The 16442-nt window shown below is 35.5% G+C and overlaps 1 protein-coding gene across 2 annotated transcripts in view; it reads right to left on the minus strand.

Annotated features, from left to right (window-relative positions):
- Positions 1–16442, minus strand: part of BRWD3 (bromodomain and WD repeat domain containing 3) — a 134621-nt gene that overhangs the window by 10952 nt on the left and 107227 nt on the right. For both annotated transcript variants that reach the window (XM_015127728.3, XM_015127729.3), the window contains exons 26-38: positions 14577–14701; positions 13433–13515; positions 10163–10274; positions 9313–9374; positions 9049–9204; positions 8285–8405; positions 7192–7317; positions 6998–7076; positions 5307–5363; positions 4123–4263; positions 3180–3254; positions 1723–1875; positions 168–331 (exon numbers count right to left, since the gene is read on the minus strand). In XM_015127728.3, coding sequence (XP_014983214.1) covers positions 168–331; positions 1723–1875; positions 3180–3254; positions 4123–4263; positions 5307–5363; positions 6998–7076; positions 7192–7317; positions 8285–8405; positions 9049–9204; positions 9313–9374; positions 10163–10274; positions 13433–13515; positions 14577–14701 — 1454 coding nt within the window. The remainder of the gene's footprint in view (positions 1–167; positions 332–1722; positions 1876–3179; positions 3255–4122; positions 4264–5306; positions 5364–6997; positions 7077–7191; positions 7318–8284; positions 8406–9048; positions 9205–9312; positions 9375–10162; positions 10275–13432; positions 13516–14576; positions 14702–16442) is intronic.

The raw sequence follows: 16442 nt of genomic DNA on the forward strand, positions 1-16442 counted from the left end.
ACATAAATAGTTCTTTTGGTTACTAACTCTACATAGGCATAAGAGTTTAGGAAACAAACAAAAAGACCTCTTGGGATCTCCTCAAACTATTCATCAACTTTCATAAATTAGGTAATATACACAAAATGCTTGGAGAACAAAAAAATGTTGTATCAATGTAATGATACCTAGGTGCTCCACTACTAGATAACGAACTGCTGCTGCTTCTTAGACGTTTTCTGTACCGTGGCCTTCTCCTCTTCTGACTCTGGATTGCTGACTTATACTCAGAGATGATATTTTTGATATGACTTTCAAATAAGGCAGATAATCGCAGCATCATGCTATAAATCTGAGAAGGCAGAAATTACATAGTCTTAACTAGTTTTGTATTTTTTAAAAAGGTATAAACATGCCTAGACCAACATTAAGCATCATCATTACGGACAAAATATTTGTTCACTTGAAAAATTCTTCTCAAATAACTAAAGTAGGATACCATTTTCACCTAAAAATAAATGTTTTTCAAATATAGTATTCAATGTTCTAAAGGGTAGAAAAAAAAGACTCTGATACAATGCAAGAGAGAATATAAATTGAAACAGCATTCTAAAGGACAATATACAGTCTGTACTAAAAAACCTTAAAGATACACACATCCTTTGGCTAATAATTTTACTTCTGGGAATTTGTCCCTAGGAAATACCACAGAATTATATACATAAAAAATTATATTCAAGAATGTTAAAGGTATTACCTATAGCATTATTCATGTAAAATGAATAACTGGAAACAACCTAAATCTCTAGCCAAAGAACACTGGTTATACTATAACATAAAACAACCACACAACAGAATACCATTAAAAACCTTGTTTTCAAAGAGTCATGACGACACAGGAAAACATTCATAATACTTAAGTAACAAAAAATGCTTCAAAATACAAAATCTAATATTATAAAGAATATATAAACATATGTAGATGTATGTGTTAATGTAGAAAATCCTGGAAGTAAACAGTAACTGTAAGTAAAAATAGGTGATAGGTTTCACAGGTGATTTTTGTTTCCTTCTTTATACTTCTCTGTGTTTCCCAAACTTTCTATAGAAAATTTCACTCTAGCAATCAGGATCAAGGGGGAGGGGAAGCAAGTGTAAACAAATTATGTTTGCAGAAATTAGTGGAAATGCATTTTCCACAAAGTGGAAGTACGCAAGTATATATTTACTGTGCAACTGATTAAAAGTTAATCAGATACCAGTGATTTCAAAAGAAAAAAATAATGACTATTTTTCTATTCTGAATATACTTTAAGTTCTGACAAAATATAGGGAAAATATTAAATGTGAATATAAATAAGCAGTTACAACTTCCCAAGATGGTTTATTATCTGTTAGAATAAATGGAACATACATATTCAGAGCTAATAAAAATATTTCACATAAATTAACACTGTCAATCCCCTTTCTATTTATTAAGCCACTTATTAGACATATTAAAGTGTACTCAAATTACTATCTCTCCTCTCCTTGTTCTTTCTCTAGTAGCTATAAATAATCATTATTAAAGAGTAAAGAGACAAGTAATAGAAAGGAAAAGGTGGTTAATTTCAGAATGACTGCTAAATATATCTTTATGCATGCCTAACAAGCAATCCATATTTCAAAAAAGATACTGAGGATCAAATTTCAGTAACTGGTTAAAGGAAACTGCCTGATAATTAACCCAACTAATAATCATACCCTTGACTTTTTATTAGAGGTATAAGCTTTGGAGTTGTTGAATATTTGGCGAACATCCTTATAAAATTCCAGAGGACTACCATAGTTTCCTGCTTCCAAAGTTTCTTTCACAGTGCTGAAGTCCACAGGAGTATCTATAACATCTTGATAATCCTACAAAGAAGAATGTGTTATTAAATACTCAAACTGCATAGCAATATTAAGGAATACAATGGGACTACAATTGGTATCACCTACTACCATCCACCATGAGATAAACACATTGCTTTTCAATGTGCCACCTACCTCCCCACAACCCCAAAACATCTTTCGGTGGCTCATAAAAACAGCAGAAGTCTGTGGGAAAGCCTTAGCCCTCACACTACAGTAATAACCATAAATAACTACGAAGGGAAAGAATAGAAAATCCATAGCTGTTGGCTTCATCTCTACAGCTTCCATGTCTTGCTTAAAGGCTGATACAACCTCCAAAACCCCAGCACACTGTTTAATGATAAAAGATGGGATTATTCACATATCATTAAATTGTTCCACTCTACAAATTAGCTACATATTTCCACGATTCCTTGCTATGAGAACATTCTACTTAAGTGTCATTAGTTAAGGGACAAAGTCAAGTTGGTCATGTTTGTGCCTTTCTCCTTTTTGATTTTAAATCAATGTGATACCTTTGCTTCATCGAAGGGATTCCATCTTATAGGTCCATAATTCATTTGATTTTGATTAGGGAAGAGGAGAGATTCCATTTTAACCTAAATCCAGTAAAGATTTTCCTAGGGTTATCAGATGGAGTTACATCTGAAATTTAATTCTTATATATGCTACAAGCCTCAAAAACAAGTTTCAGAGTGAAAACCATACTCAGTATTAGATTCCTTATTGTATTTAGAATCATCAAGAAGTAAAATCTCCACATTTCCCTCCTAGGAAAAGCCAAAAAGCCAGAAGGGGACAGATAAAAGGTATTATAAACAGAGAGAAAATATTTTTCAAAGTATGAGAAATCACAAATGTTCTAAATATATCTTATTTTCTTAAATCATAAAAAAACAGAAGTGTATTCTAACACACAGTATGGCTTATGTTAGAACTTGTGTAGTACGATGAACAAAATTTAAGAGACTCAGCCTGCTTGCTGAATGAAGTTCCAGTGGGAATAATCAGCTGCAATACAGACACAATTATATTGTGTAATTGATGTTTTCTACTCTGCTACAGTAGCTTCAGATCTACATTAAAAAGTAAACATTTACAAGGAGGACACAAAGAACAATCTTGAGAACACATGTTGATTCAGAAAGAGGAACAAAAAATAAATGATCAAAAAATCAAACAAAGGTAAAAAGGGTGCAGAGTTAGAAGGCAGTCTTAACAAATTATAAAAGGTTCATGTACAGTATGGAGAGTTTAGAAAGTAAAAACAATCAGTACGTCTTTTAAGAGACTACCAGGCCTACCTCAGAAAGAGATGAATCTTGTTGTCTTTCTGGAACAACAGACTCTGAGGATTCTCCCTCTTGCTCCTGATAACCCTATTAGGGTAAAGAGTATATACTGGTTTCCAGACAACTATAACAAAATATCAAGACATGTAATACAATTATGACTTAAGTCTCAAAGATTTATACACTGGAATCATGTTTTTATTGGCTGTACTTTTAGGTGAAGGAATTATACATTTGTCATTCTCCTTTGCTATGAAAAACACAAGACTAATTTATTTTACCCAAACTCCCTACAAGCAAACAAACAAATTCTGTTGAACACAATCTTGTTCCTTATTTGAATGATATTTTTTCCCAACTGAGACTCACAGTATACAGAGAATACCAATGTGTAGTAAGCTCATAGGATGGTCTGATGTATTTCTAAAATAGTGCTGTACCTCTTCTCTGAAAAAGTTAAAATAGATTTGCTATCTATACTACCTCAGTGAATAGATACACTCCCAGAAAATAAATCCTACAATCAAAGTTGTCATCCTTTTACCTTCATTGCAAAGAAAAGTCATACTGGTATACTGGCTACTCTAAGTGGCCATATTGATAACACGTTCAGTATAAATTACACAGGATTGACATGTCACCAAACATCTACAGTGTACAGAGGTGTATTCGAGTTTAGTAAAATGTATTAAATAAACATCTGAAATAAAAGTGGGAAAGAATAGCAAATGAACTCTGATTCAAATTTTTCTTTAACAACTGTAAAATTTACACACTGAAGACACAATGGCATTTTTAAAAAAATCAACTAGTCACACTACTACTTTCACAATCAAAAGATTGGAAAAAAAGAAAGGAAAGCAGGGAGTGAGAACATTGCTCTTATCTAGATTTTAGCATGGACATTTATGGGAAATTATCATACTGATGATTATTTAAACTACTGTATGCTTACTGGGTAAGAAAGAAGATCGGCTGGCTGTCGAAATGGCTCTGAGTCTTCACGTTCATAAATGAGGCTCAATAGTTCTTTGCATTGTTTTTTCCAAGCATCAGGATTACACTTTAAAGACTGTCTTCTGCCTCGGCATTTGACCTACAGATTTTAATAGAGTTATATGTAAAAGATCTTTCCTTAACTCAATTGATTTTCTCATGAGTCCCTAATGTTAATATATCTATCTGTATATATATAGCGCAGCTGCTATTTTAGATTCTTAGCTTAAATCAGACAGTATTTTCACTGGCAAAAATAATTAATGAGCAAAAAAACCTAGACATTATATTCATGGAAATTGCAAGAATTCTAGTACTCAAATCTGAACTTCAAATAAGGTACAGAGGAACAAATGCTTCCTTCCTCTACAAGATCAAGTTATAATGCCTTAATATTTGCTGGTAGTTAAGTATACTTAACAATGGCATCATATTTTTCTCAAAAGAACACTTGAATGATTTTTGTTTCCCAGAAATCCTTTGAGGTCATGATAAATTCTGTTCTGTACCATTTGATTTTGTTACGATCTCTTTCAGTATTTCAAAATATATTGTTCCTTATATAAAATAACTACATGTCTAATTATTATAGAGCAGAAGTCTGCACAAAAGAGTTAACAAAGTAGGCCAGAGCTTGCTTCTAAGGTTGCCTTGGCTGGCATTTGGGAACTTGGCATTTGAACGGCTTCCTAAATTATTAAGACAGTTTACTGCCCCTAGACAGTATAAACAATGTGATTTGTGCTGAATACCTGATTTCTTCTGGGAATCTGGAATCTCAGTATGTGATAGTTAGAGGGTACCCAAATAACCAGCCCCCAGTAAAATCTTTGGGGACTGAGTCTCTAATCACACACATGCTGGAAAAAGAGTGTGATATGTGACCCCACACAGGGGAAAGATATTAATAGCATAAGGAAGCCTGTACATAAATTTCTCCAGACTCTGCCGGTGTCTTTTCCCCCATTACTCAACTGAGTACCCTTACTGCATCACTGTAGTAAATCTTATCAATGAGCATACCTAATATACTTAGTTACAAGAATCCTTCTAGCAATTCTCCAAATATGGGGTTGGTCTTAGGGATCACTGACACAGGAAACCTGAAAACGCATCTCCTCAGCAGTTCACTTATTTACTCACCCTTCTTCCAGATGAAGTACCAGGACCGTCTGAATCTAAATCAACCATTTCTGTATCCTAAATTAAAAAGGAAGAGTGGGAAAAGACTGTAAGTTACATTCAAAGTCATATAAATTAGATGGACATTTACAAATAAATGGGAAATAAAATCACAGTTAACTTCCCCCACTGAAGCAGCAAGTAGAACAAAAGATAGAGGGAGACTCACGCCAAACTTTCCCAATATGCAGTGTACAAGCTGGAAAATATACTGGAAGAAGAATTAAACAAGGTTTCTCTTTAAATAAGAATCGGAAAGGAGGGGAACAGTATAGTGGTTGCTATTTGCTAAAATTGTACCTAAGTGTTAGTAATTTTTAAAAACCTTATTCTATATGACATGCTCATTTAATATACAATTATTAATTATTCATGATTACTCCATTGCCATTTCAAGAAATAGATCTCATATAATATGCATTTATATTTTCCTATAGGAAAGAGATCTATTTCAGTTAAGTATCTCTCGAAGGCATAATTTTTTTAATACGAAGAGTCAAGACCCAAGCACCACTAGTGATGGTGAAATACTGGGTAATATGTAGTAGAAAATCAAAAGTAGCTCATGAGATATTGGTACTCCTTTCTAATAAAATAAAGCTGTTGAGTTATATTTTTACTTAAGTTTTCTATTTTAACCCAAACAGTGCTACTCTGAGGTGAAATTCCTGCTACACCAAATTTCGAGCTAAAATACATTTATGTGAAAGGTCAGAGAAAATATAAGGAATATATAAGAAAATATAAAAAATATTAGTGATAGATTTTTCTTAGGTGTCAAGAAACTATAATAATATCTCATTGGTATATCATGTTTTCCTTATTATGTAAATAACATTTAACTGTAATAATATATTTCATTGTCAGACACACTTTCACGAAAAAATTTAAAAAACAGCATTGGAGATTTACCATTCTGGAGATTAACAGTATAAATAATATAAACATGCAAAATATCTCATGCCACTGCAACACAATCTAGCACATGTGAGTCACTCATCCCTGGGATGAATTGTTTTCCAGTAAAGATTTGTGAATTACCACTTTCCAATATTGTTCCAACCTCTATTTTGGTTTTTGTTTCGATCATAACCTCCAGTCAAATATGGCTTTGTGTAAATTAGAAACACAGGGGGAAATCAGGAATATGAGGGTCTGCTGCGTACTACTTCCATTTCATTCAGAAGAGACTGGTTTATCTTTATACATTTTCAGAAAGGAAATCGAGTAGCAATTTCACGAAACTACTGAAAATTTAGACTTTCAAGCCTGAAACTTTAAAATACTTTGATATTTTCTATACAGCATATAGAAAATAACATCCTTACTGAAATTTCCATCAACTAAGCATTTTTTTTAAAATATTGAGCACCTGTCTTGTTTCTAAACGTTGAAAATAAAGTGTTGATTTCTCATCATTTACACCCACTGTGTCAAATATGATGACTGGCCCCCTGTCTCTGAATAAACCCTGCAGCACTATTTTATTTTTGATATATGCCATCTAAGTACACTTTAAAAGACGCTGGTATTCAGCCAGCTTTCAAAAATCTGTTTTGCTGTTCATGGCCAATTACAACATTTACACATAATACTGTACTTCAAATAAGAGAAAAGTAACTCATTCCTACTAATCATGCTGTGATTCTTACCTCCTCTGCATCAGTACTGTTTCGTTCTTCTGCTTTAATTTTATTATAAGTATCCAGTATATCAGTACAGCTCTGATCCCTAAGAAACAAGTCAATAGCTTCAGTAATTTTTACAAGTTTTCAATTAATTTTTTTTAAATTCATTTTTTAAAAACCTTAAGTTAGATTCTCTGGAAGCTAAAACTGCTTCTTACCCAATAAATCGAAGTAAGACATCAGTTACAATTTTAGCTGCTTTAACTATAGGACTGTCTGGCTCATTGAAAGTCCTGGCATTATGCTCAATATAGCGTACCTCCCACATTAATGCTGATATTCTCCTGTGAAACAAAAAATACTCTGTTAGTCTTGGCTGATATATTTAGAGTATATTTTAGGATTATACAATATGGACCAAATATGTACTTAAACATAATATGTCAAAGGTGTTCCAATATGCATATAACTCAATATATTTGACTGATGAGCACTAAAAGGAGATGATATAGTTACAGTATTTAAAGCACAAGCAGGGATTTTGAACCACTGGAATGTATATACAAAACTTAAACTGACCTAGGACATTATGGGTAAAGAGTCATTAGACAAGGTCAAAAGAATGTTTACTTTAGTTTTCAGGGGAAGAACCAAGAAGAGCAACAACAACAACAACAAAAACCAGATTCTAAAAAATGACAGATTTTTATCTAATTACTGTTATGATATAAATATCAAATCAAAATAATATGTTATGAAAATATAACCAGTTCTCAATTGCAAAGGCAGATTAACCAGTCATGGAATACTGTGGTCAGTAGGAGACGTGGATGAGAGATGGACCAAGAAATGCCCTCTACTGCCTTCCCATAATCATCTCCCATCCCAACCAAAACAAAGAAAAAAATTACTTGGCTCCTTTCCTGTATATATTTCAGGGCTGGTAACTAAATCTAATTAACTGTGACCAAATTCTCCAACAGAGGATTTAAACATGCTCCAAATCAGTAGCACCTTAATCATGATGAATCCACAAACCACTTAAATTGCCTTTAATAAACTAAAGTTAAATGTAGTTTTTGTTTTACACACCATTTGTACTACCCATATTTTCCTCTCAGCCTTTCTTCTCTATCCCCAAGAGTGAGAATCTACTAAATAAAGGGAAATTAATGTTCTAAATTTTTAAAGGAAATTTTGGTGTGGATCTTTTGGATGATCATGTTATATTATGAAAACACAGATCTCAAAAAGGAAAGCAAAAGCCATAAAGCTATAAATTTTATAATAAGTGATTAAAAAAAAACAGACCTGTAAAAGCGATTTTCAAGTCTCCGCCTGATGGTATTGAGGTCAGTTGGATAAGCAACTACAGTACAATACAAGGGGTAGGCACTGAGATCCACTGGAACAGCAAAAGGGCTGGCAAAATCTACAAAATCATCAAAATCAAATAAGGTAGCTATAAAGGACATTAACATCTCATGGTAACAAACATTTATTCATATATAAACAAGAAGGGAGGGTGATATACTACATTTCTAAAACCATGAGGATTCCATTATACAAACAGAATGTTATTCTTTATATTTGGATATCATATCTATGAATCATGCATGATACACTGGTTCAAATCAGGTAAAACAAAATTAGAGGAGCACTGGGTTTAACTTCAGATTTCTGTCTTTCCTAGATAAATGCCAAACTTCTCAAGTGACATGTTTTAGAAAATTTAACTATTCACGTGGGTAAAATACATTACTCATCCACTGTCCTTACCAAAAAACCCATCCAAAGTCAGGCTCAGGGAATAGCTAGAGAATCAAAGTGATGCAAAAAGGAAATAGACACTTACATGGTTACCTTACTATTATCCCCCAGATTGCTTAAAGAAAATTATCAGTTATTACTTTGGCCAAGCATATAAAACTGTTAATATTAAAACTAGAATCACTGTGCTTCTTGAGTTTAAAGTGTACAGTGAGAAACCGTATATCCTTTTGTAGAACTTAAAATTTCTGCTGATTTTCCTAGCTCCTCTGCATGCTCCTAAAATTTTTTCACATTCATCATACCCAGGGAAAGAAGGTGGTTGATGCCCTGAATAACCCGTTCACATTCTTCATCTCTGGAATGAGCCCCCCACTCTCCTTCCTGGGGTTTATATAGCAAAGCAGTCAATTCTTCCTGGGAGACAGGGACACCAGCACCAACTTCATCTGGAAAGGCAGCTAGGTATAAGATTAAAAAAAAAATCAGAAAAAAATTAGTTTCCAGTATCACGTGAATATCATTTTACTTTTAAAAGAATTATAATTCATTTTTAAAAGCATATTTACTTCCTTCTGGAATTGGCTCCATATCCCAGGGGCTCATCTTTTCTCTCTCATTATTGTCCCAGCTATTAAAAAATAAGAAGATGCAAATCAAATTAATCATAGAGTACTTCCTTTCATATACTACCACAATTTTACATGACTTCTTGGGGGTGAGATTTGAAAAGGGCAATACAGTTGTCTTGAAAGTACAACTCTGGTTATATACAGATAACAATAAACTTCTAATAGAGAAAACATGGTCCATCTCTATGAAACTTAGAGGGCAGAAAGCCTACTTTTAGTCAATACAGAGACTGAAAGTCAGTCCTCATAGAATGAACATTTCTTCTATCATTCTTGAGAGGATTTATTCATTAGCAATCTTACAACTCTGGATTTTCAAGAAGAATTAAAGTAAATGTTGCAAACAAATAGTACTTCCAAACATGAGGCAACCACCTCTGCCTAGAATTCATACGACTAAACAAAAGACTAAGTACTAATATTCATTGCTATATTCCAGCAATAACAATTACTTTAAGTAGTAAATTAGTTTCCGTATTTCCCATTAAAAAATAGTTGCAATTCTTGTCTGAAGCAGAAATAGTTAATAAAAAATGCAGACAATAAAAGAGGTAGAAATAAAGTGTTTAGTTATTCCTTTGTTTTAGTCAAAGAAAACAAAGAACTTTGCTTTGACTAAAACAAGGGAAGAACTGAGCACTTTACCATCAAATTTCTTCTTTACAGGTACAGGTATTGTGAGACTAGATAAGTCAGATAAAAGGGCATTACTCCTGGTGGAGGTTTTTAAAAGTCCACATACTACTACAATATCATATTAGGCATAAAAGATCATAAACATACTTACTGAACACTATAACACTGGAAAGAACTATCAGGATACTCTGGTTGAAAAGGCTGCTGACTCTCCACAGTTCCAAACCACCAGGCGTCATCTATTATACTGCGGAATCTATCACCTATAACGTTTTAAAATTTTTAAAAGGATGCTCTTGAGAATATTAGCTCTGTTCCCACTCTAAATTACTGCTTTTTGTTGACTACAGAAGTAACATTGTATCTAGCATTATCAGAAGCTTCCATCTAGGTTTTCGAGATAAGTGATTATTTTACGTTTTAACCTCTTCATGTATTTTGATTTCCAAGTGGTAGAAATCTTGCTGAAATAAATTACATATGACCACGTCTTCTTAAATAAATGATAACTTTTTCAATTCCTTAGCATCATCATTAGGCACACTTCTTATTGTATTACATATGTACATAAATGCAATTGATTCTTCTATCTTGCTTTTAGCTTTCTTTAAAAATCTCTTCATACTAGTTTGTATATTACAGATTTTCAAGGCAGGCTATAAATCAAGGAAGATGTAGGAAAGTTTGGAACTTCCTAGAGACTTGTTGAATGGTTTTGACCAAAATGCTAATAGTCATATGAACAATGAAGTCCAGGCTGAGGTGGTCTCAGATGGAGATCAGGAACTTATTGGGAACTAGAGTAAAGGTCACACATGCTATGCTATAGTAAAGACACAGGCAGCATTTTGCCCATGGCCTAGAGATCTGTGGAACCTTGAACTTGAGAGAGATGATTTAAGGTATCTGGTGGAAGACATTTCTAAGCAGTAAAGCATTCAAGGAGTGACTTGGCTGCTGTTAAAAGTATTCAGTTTTATGTATTCACAAAGATATTGTTTAGAATTGTAACTTATCTTTAAAAGGGAAACAGAGCATTAAAGTTCAGAAATTTTGCAGCCTGATGACTGATACTATAAAAAAAAAAACCTGGCCCGGCATGGTGGCTCAAGCCTGTAATCCCAGCACTTTGGGAGGCCGAGACGGGCGGATCACGAGGTCAGGAGATCGAGACCATCCTGGCTAACACGGTGAAACCCCATCTCTACTAAAAAATACAAAAACCTTGCCAGGCGAGGTGGCGGGTGCCTGTAGTCCCAGCTACTCAGGAGGCTGAGGCAGGAGAATGGCATAAACCCGGGAGGCGGAGCGTGCAGTGAGCTGAGATCTGGCCACTGCACTCCAGCCTGGGCGACAGAGTGAGACTCTGTCTCAAAAAAAAAAAAAAAAAGAAAAGAAAAAGAAAAAGTAAAAGAAAAACCCATTTTCTGAGGAGAAATTCAAGCCAGCTGCAGAAATTTGCATAAGTAACTAGGAGTCAAATGTTAATCATCAAGAAAATGGGGAAAATGTCTCCAGAGCATGTCAGAGCTCTTCAAGGCAGCCCCTCCCATCACAAGCCCCGGGGCCTAGAAGGAAAAAATGGTTTCTTGGGGCTGCCCCCCTGCTCTGTGCACACTTGGAACTTGGTGCTCTGTTTGCCAGCTGCTCCAGCTCCAGCCATGAATAAAAGGGGTCAAGGTATTGCTCAGGCTGTTGTTTCAAAGGTTGCAAGCCCCAAACCTTGGTAGCTTCCACGTGGTGTTGGGCCTGCAGATGCATAGAAGTCAAGAATTGAGGTTTGGGAACCTTCACCTAGATTTCAGAGGATGTATGGAAATGCCTGGATATCCAGGTAAAAGTCTGCTGCCGGGGCAGAGCCCTCATGGAGAATCTCTGCTAGGGCAGTGCAGAAGGCAAATGTGGGGTTGGAGCCCCCATACAGAGCCCCCACTGGGGCACTGCCTAGTGGAGTTGTGAGAAGAGGGTCACCGTCCTCCAGACCCCAGAATGGCAGATTCACCGACAGCACGCACAGTGTGCCTGGAAAAGCTGCAGCACTCAACGCCAGCCTGTGAAAGCAGCTGGGAAAGGGGATATACCCTGCAAAGTCACAGGGATGGAGCTGCCCAAGAGCATGGGAACCCACCTCTTGCATCAGCGTGACCTGGATGTGAGACATGGAGTCAGAGGAGATCATTTGGGAGCTTTAAAATTTGACTGTCCCGCTGGATTTCAGATTTGCATGGAGCCTTCAGTCCCTTTGTTTTGGCCAATTTCTCCCATTTGGAATGGGTGTATTTATCCAATGCCTGTACCCCCATTATATCTAGCAAGTAACAAACTTGTTCATAGGCAGAAGTGACTTGCCTTGTCTCAGATGATACTTTGTACGTGGACTTTTGAGTTAATGCTGGAATGAGTTAAGACTTTGGGGGACTGTTGATTGGTTTTGAAATGAGGACATGAGATTTGGGAGGGTCCAGGGGCTGAATGACATGGCTAGGCTCTGTGTCCCCACCATAATCTCATCTTGAAATCTAATCCCCTGGCATCCGGGGAGGGACTTGGTGGGAGCTGATTGGATTATAGGGGCAATTTCCCTCATGCTGTTCTCGTGATGGTAAGTGAGTTTTCACAAGATCTGATGGTTTGAAAGTGTGGCACTTCCCCTTCTAACTCTCTGTCTCCTGCAGCCATATGAAGAAAGTCTTGCTTCCCTTTTGCCTTCTGCCATGATTGTAAATTTCCTAAGGCCTCCCGAGTCATGTGGAACTGTGAAATAAACAATTTTTTCTTTATAAATTACCCAGTCTCAGGTAGTATCTTTATAGCAGTGTGAAAATGAACTAATACGTATGGCTACAATTAGATTTTTAAAATTCAGGCCAAAGTAATTAAGTGTGCAAAAAAGTCAATAGTTTAAAAATCCTTATGTTCTGTATTGTATTGTTACACAATAGAGCTACAAGCAAATTTCTTTAACTTTTAAAATGTTTTCCTTTACATTATTGTTATACTGTTTTTTATAATCAAAAAAGAAAAGGAAGGAAGGTAAAGGAGCAAAAGAGGGTGGGAAGGTGACAGGGAGGGAAACAAAGATGGAAGAAGGAAAAAAGGAAACAAATCACAATCAGTAATCATCTGTTTTAGAACCTAAGTGTAAAGTGCTCTATTTTAGGGCAACTGACATTTGCGAATTTTCTTTATATTCCTATTTGTATACTAATAGAGTAGATATTTGCAGAAGGTTTAGAGATTATATGCCACATACAATGTGCATGAGAAATAACTAAAAGGAAATTTTAACTTAAGTTTTCTAGTTTCTCTGATAGCTTTTTTCAGCTAAATGATAAGCTAGTTTCTTTCTGTTCAATCACAGTTAAAAAGTTACTTACTATACATAAGCTTAATAGTTATTAAAAAACAATTCTATACTTACCAATCTGCCAGTTCCTTTCTTTGGCTTCATTATAAAACTGATGTAGCACAAGGAAGTCAATGACATCTGGCATGTCATGATACCTATACAGAAAATAAAGCACATATGAATCAATATAGAGATATAACAATATATGTTGCTAAATGTCCAAGGATATATGTTTATTGTAGACCCATTATGAAAATTGTGCAAACCTCACAGTCCCTAGAAATGCCTTTACTTAAACACCATCTTATCTGATCTGTTGGAGAGTGCCCTGCCTACTGTCATATTACTTTAAAAATATAAAGATGCCAATAGAGGTTTATAAACATTAATATGAGGTATTTTATATTAAGGAGTATGAATTAATGTTCTTTAATCTCCTTACATTTTAAACTCAGCTTCACATAAAGAGTCTCTGACTTATTATTCCTGTTATTATTAACAGAAATAAAAGCAACTACCGGCCGGGCGCGGTGGCTCAAGCCTGTAATCCCAGCACTTTGGGAGGCCGAGACAGGCGGATCACAACGTCAGGAGTTCGAGACCATCCTGGCTAACACGGTGAAACCCCGTCTCTACTAAAAAATACAAAAAACTAGCCGGGCGAGGTGGTGGGCGCCTGTAGTCCCAGCTACTCGGGAGGCTGAGGCAGGAGAATGGCGTAAAAACCCGGGAGGCGGAGCTTGCAATGAGCTGAGATCCGGCCACTGCACTCCAGCCTGGGCGACACAGCAAGACTCCGTCTCAAAAAAAAAAAAAAAAGCAACTACCATGTTTCAAACATTCGATTAGGGAATTATAAAGGTTTATCTTTGATGCCTCACAACAATCTTTAGGAAGAGATTACCATTTCCATTTTACAAATGAAGACACAAATTCAGAGAGGTTAAGTAACTTGCTTATGAACCTATCTATCTAACTATCCATAACATAAATACATACACACACACACACACACACACACACACACACACACATACAAATATAAATAAAATGGAGAAACAAACTAGGAATTAAACTCTGGTCTTTATAATTCTAAACCCTGTAGTACAGAATGCTATAGTGTTTTCTCTCCCATTGAGCCCTGTACTCTGTAGAATATACAATAGGTATTAAAATACACACACTCAAACACAGAGACCCAGAGATAACTACTCACTTAATGGAAAAAGATTCTCCAGTCATTTTGCCTGAAATTGGGTCCAGAAATGCAAGCTTCAAGCAGCACAGTGTGGGTGGGCCAACCTCATATTTGATTCCTACAATCTTAACAAACTCTTGCTCCTATTCATGAGAATACCAATAAATTATTACTTTCAATATAAATAATTACTTAACATTTGCATAGTATTTCATTATTACTTGAATAATTTATTAATATCTGAAGATTCTCTAAATGCCGGGCACTACACTAAGTGTTAAAGGTAATAAGACATGGCTCTTAACTCTTAATAGCAGGTTGTAGTTTAGTGCAAGGATCTAAACCAAGAATGAGCAGCCACATCACCTGGGGAAATGCTTCAAATTTAATGTTCTGAAATCCTATACCTATAGAATCGAATTCTATGTTTGGGGTACAGCTTGGTAATATATCTATTTTGGAAAAACTCCCTAGTGCAGTATGATGCTCTGGTTAAAAATCACTCCCCTAGCAAAAACACAATATGTAAGCATACAGGTATATATGTACGTGTACATGTTTGGGGTGAAGACTTATACTTTTTAATATCTACAACATTATCTTTTTTGTTGTTTTTGTTTTACTTTAGATTCATGGGGTACACGTGCAGGTTTGTTACATGGATATATTGCATAATGGTGGGGTTTGAGTTTCTAGTGTACCCATCCTCCAAAGAGTAACCATTGTACCAAATAGCTAATTTTTTAAACCCTATCCCTCTCCTAATCTCCCTTCCTTTGGAGTCCCCAGTGTCTATCATTTCCATCTACATGTCCAATTGTCCAACTGTTTAGTACCCATTTGTAAGTGAGGGCATGTAGTATTTGATTTTTTGTTTTTTAGCTGTTTTACTTACAATAATGGCCTTCAGCTTCATCTATGTTGCTGTAAAGGCCATGATCTCATTTTTTTATAGCTACATAGTATTCCATGATGTATATGTACATTTTTTTTTATCCAGTCTACCACTGACGGGCATCTAGATTGATTCCATGTCTTTGCTATTGTGAATAGTGCTATGATGAACATGCGTGTGCATGTGTCTTCACGGTAGAACAATTTATATTCCTTTGGATATACATCCAGTAATGGAATTTGGGTAGTTCTACTTAAAGTTTTCTGAGAAATCTCCAGACTGCTTTCCACAGTGGCTGAACTAATTCACATTCCCACCAGTAGTGGATAAGTATTCTCCCCTCTCCACAACCTCACAAGCATCTGTTTGTTTGTTTTGACTTTTTAATAATACCCATTCTGACTGGTGTGAGATGGTATCTTGTGGTTTTGATTTGCATTTCCCTAATGATAAGTGATGTTTTAGCATTTTTTCACATGTTTGTTGGCCACTTATACATTTTCTTTTAAGAAGTGTCTGTTCATGTCCTTTATCCATTTTTTAATGAGATTGTTTGTTTTTATGCTTGTTAAGTTCCTTATAGATTCTGGATATGATCTTACAATAATCATACACATTCACTAATTATTAGTCACATTTAACTGATGGCAAAACTGATCTTTGTAGGTATAGGGTCCTGCTTAAAGTTATATACTAGCATATAGCAGAGCTACAATTGAAATCCAGGTCTTATTCCAAAGGCTAAGCTCATTTACCACATATAAGCTGCTCCTACAATTTCCTAGAACAACAAGGTTAGGATAAAAAGAAAGAACTTGGCTGGATGCGGCAGCTCATTCCTGTAATCCCAGCACTTTTGGAGGCCAAGGAGGGTGGATCACCTGAGGTCAGGAGTTTGAGACCGGCCTGGCCAACATGGTGAAACCCCATCTTTACTAAAAAGGCAAAAATTAGACAGGCGTGGTAGTGGGCGCCTGTAATCCCAGCTA

Source organism: Macaca mulatta, chromosome X (assembly GCF_049350105.2).
Source record: "Macaca mulatta isolate MMU2019108-1 chromosome X, T2T-MMU8v2.0, whole genome shotgun sequence".
Taxonomy (NCBI): domain Eukaryota; kingdom Metazoa; phylum Chordata; class Mammalia; order Primates; family Cercopithecidae; genus Macaca; species Macaca mulatta.